A 3,219-nucleotide genomic window follows, 5' to 3' on the forward strand; every position below is an offset into this window, starting at 1 on the left:
AAAGAAGCCATCTTCCAACCTTAAACAGAGGGGGGTGGACTCAGATTTCAGCTTTCAAAAACAATGCAGCGATAGAGTTGATCCCTTCCCGCTTTCATCGTAACCCAAACCCCTTTACAGGGGAACAGAAGACCTTGCCTATTCAGCCAGGCCAACAATTCCCTCTAATGACCCACCCTTTCAGAGACATAGACAGGTATGGGGTATTGCAGGCTAACAAAGAGGCCAAATGACCCTGATTCCAAAGTGGTGAACCCGTTTGTACGTTTCAATTCGCATATTTTCGAACAAAAACAAGGCTTTGTTGTGCTACAGTATAAAGCCTCCAACTCAACGTTATTTCTGACATTTTGAATTGAAAAAGCTTCCTGGATGGGAAGAGAAACGTCTTCAAACTTGGAAACCAAGTGGATTGTTTTTTTTTTTACTTTTTTTTTGAATGACTATGACCTGGATAACTGAGAATCTTCACCAGCATGAAAAGAATGTGATCTTTAAAATGCATTTTTGAAAGAATGAAATTCATAAAAACTTACATTTGAAAAAAACACTGAAAATAAAATATTTTATAAAAAGATGAAAAAAAAAACTGTTAAAAAGGAAACATTCAAAAACATAAAATCCTTTATGATATGAAAATGACATACTTTTAATTTTAGCCATTTTTCTTTTTCTCCTCGTGTGAATATGGCGCCCTCTAAACTTATCTATTAATTAAGACGTTCAAAAGGCATAAATTAATCTCTGATCAAGAGAATATCTCTTTGATTTTTGGTTTCCCTGCACAGCAGCAGAGCAGTTTGCAGTGTGTTAGTGACTCCTTATGAACCTTTTTCTACTCTATTATATATAAATATGCTATAACTTAGAAATTCATGTGTCTTGGAAACTTTAGATTATTTTATTTATCATATTTTGCACTTCAAACAATCAAACAATAACTTTATTTTATTATTTTTAATGTAATTCATGGACAAATAGTCTTATATAACTTCTCAAACCAAGGAAAAAAATAAGTGTATTTTTTCTTATTTCAAGACTATTTCAAATAGAAAAGATAATTTACATTTAAAATAAGAAAAGAAAAGCAATTCTGTTATACTATTTCCCCAAAATAAAATCTAAATATTTTCTTTTAAAGGCAGAAATACTTATTCTATTGGAATATAATCTTATTTCCCTGCTTAAATTGCATTTTAAGAAGTTATTACTTCTTTTTCTGATATGGATTACGGGAAACCCAACAGAACTTTTATAGGGGTCACGTTGAAAAAAAAAAATAAATAAATTGAAATTTTAGCAAACAAAGAGCAGAGTAATAGTTATTTAGTCATTAAACAGCATAAAAAGCCTGAGAAAATGCTTCAGTTCATATTATACCTTTTTTTTTTAATAACATCTTTTTTTTACCCTCTGATGTAAATTCCCTGGGGGAAATATGTCTACTTTTTGGCTTCAGCAAAACTTAAAGAGAGCTTTCATTTGCTAAAATAAAGGGGAAGAAATATAATAGACATGAGATCAAAGCATCTGAGCAGCTGCAGCTCCTAAAACAAAATACTTACTTACATAGACTTATTCCCAACTATTCTTTTGTCTTTGCTACATCACTTTTATTTATTCATTTTCTTGCATCCACTTTTTATGCTTCTGTCTTTGGGTCCCACTTTTAATAAGATTTGTTTTATGAGATTTTTGAGAAACTGCGGTAGGCTACCTGCCGCCTGCAGCCATTTCCACGTGGTGCAACCTGAATACATGAATATGAAGGAAGTGAAAACTGCTTTATAATCCGTTTTTATTGGAAAAATGCTGACCTAGTATTGTAGTTGTTATTTTTCTAAAGAAAAGGAAGTGGATCTCGTAATTTTTAGAATCAGCACCTGACCTGCTGCAGATATAAAGGAAACCTAAAGGAAGCCAACCTTTTCCTGCGGGTACAGCTGTCCGACCGTCCGCCCCAAAGCTCCCGTGGTGTCGTTCACCGTCACCTTCCCCTCAGTCCATCCTTCACTCCCTTTGTCCAGCAATAAATATGTATCACCCCCATGCTTATATTTTTGTCCCCTCTCTTTAGGCAGTTTGTAGAGGTAAAACCTGATTTGCACAGAAAAAGACAGCAGAGGATTAACGCAGGAGCAGTAAGAAGTTTAACAGAGTCTTCAACTTTTTTTTTTTACCTCAAAGTATTGGAATTTTGGCATGAAATAAAATATTTACCAGTCAACAGCTTCACCCTGGTCGTTGTAGCAGCTGATTGGGGATGCGTCGCCCCCTAGTGGCGCAAATAAAAACAGCAGGGGAAGTGTCAGATGCATCTAGGAAGAAAAGGAGAGTAATTCATTAAAATAAAAGTCCTTCAGGCCTGCAACTTCTCATGATTATATTACATTATTTTCAACATTTTACAATCAATACTGATGTAGCATTTTGCAATAAGAAAAACAGTTGATGAAATAATTTATCTACTTTTTTAAAAGCTTCATGAAAATATCAGCAAACAGTTCAGACGAAAACAGACTTCCTCATGCAAACTGAATTTATTTCAAACTGCTCATTTAATGATTCAAAATTACTACAATGATTAAACATAAAGTGGATAACACAATATTTCACAGAATGTTCAAGATGACATACTACCAGCTTGTTTGTTTAAATATTCTAAGTCTGTCAAAGTTTTTTTCTTTCTTTTTTTCTTAGAGCAGAATATGGTTTAGCAGGGTTTTTTTTCTAGGTTTCTGTCCAAAAATGTCCCCTGTAAATACATGCTGCACAGCTCAGACACTCCTTAAGCAATGCCACAGTCCATTATTTGATAAATCTCATTAAATTTGGCCAATTTAATCCCAAGATCCCCGCTCCCCTGACTGACCTCAGGACGGCAGTTCTTCCGAGCTGATTTATGAAGCTGTTTCTGCAAACAGCAGGTTTATTTTGGAGGTGGGCTGATGCTTCTCTCAGGTCCTGTTTCCAGGCTCTGCTGTTTTCTTATAGCTGCGAGTTTCAGTCAACAGCTTTGGCCTCACTTCTTCTTTTAACTTCTTAATATTTCTAAGTTCCTTGGTCTTAACAGAGAAACAGCACATTAAGCTCAAAATATCCCCAGATTTAAAAAAAATATGTTTTTGTGTGGACACTTTTGTGTGGACAATTTCAGAGCCAGCCTGAAGGCGCCAGTTTCCTAAACGAAGTATAATAATTCTTTACAGTCTTCCATTT

The 3,219-nt window shown here is 34.7% G+C and overlaps 1 protein-coding gene across 1 annotated transcript in view; it reads right to left on the reverse strand.

Moving 5' to 3' along the window:
- LOC107083543 (deoxyribonuclease-2-alpha-like) overlaps positions 1-2,349 on the reverse strand; it is a 15,884-nt gene extending 13,535 nt beyond the window's left edge. Inside the window, exons 1-2 of the mRNA XM_015372903.1 lie at positions 2,221-2,349; positions 1,926-2,097 (exon numbers count right to left, since the gene is read on the reverse strand). Coding sequence (XP_015228389.1) covers positions 1,926-2,097; positions 2,221-2,318 — 270 coding nt within the window. The 5' untranslated portion in view covers positions 2,319-2,349. The remainder of the gene's footprint in view (positions 1-1,925; positions 2,098-2,220) is intronic.
- Positions 2,350-3,219: the final 870 nt, after the last annotated feature.

This window comes from Cyprinodon variegatus, unplaced genomic scaffold (assembly GCF_000732505.1).
Source record: "Cyprinodon variegatus isolate N-32 unplaced genomic scaffold, C_variegatus-1.0 Scaffold0, whole genome shotgun sequence".
Taxonomy (NCBI): Eukaryota; Metazoa; Chordata; class Actinopteri; order Cyprinodontiformes; family Cyprinodontidae; genus Cyprinodon; species Cyprinodon variegatus.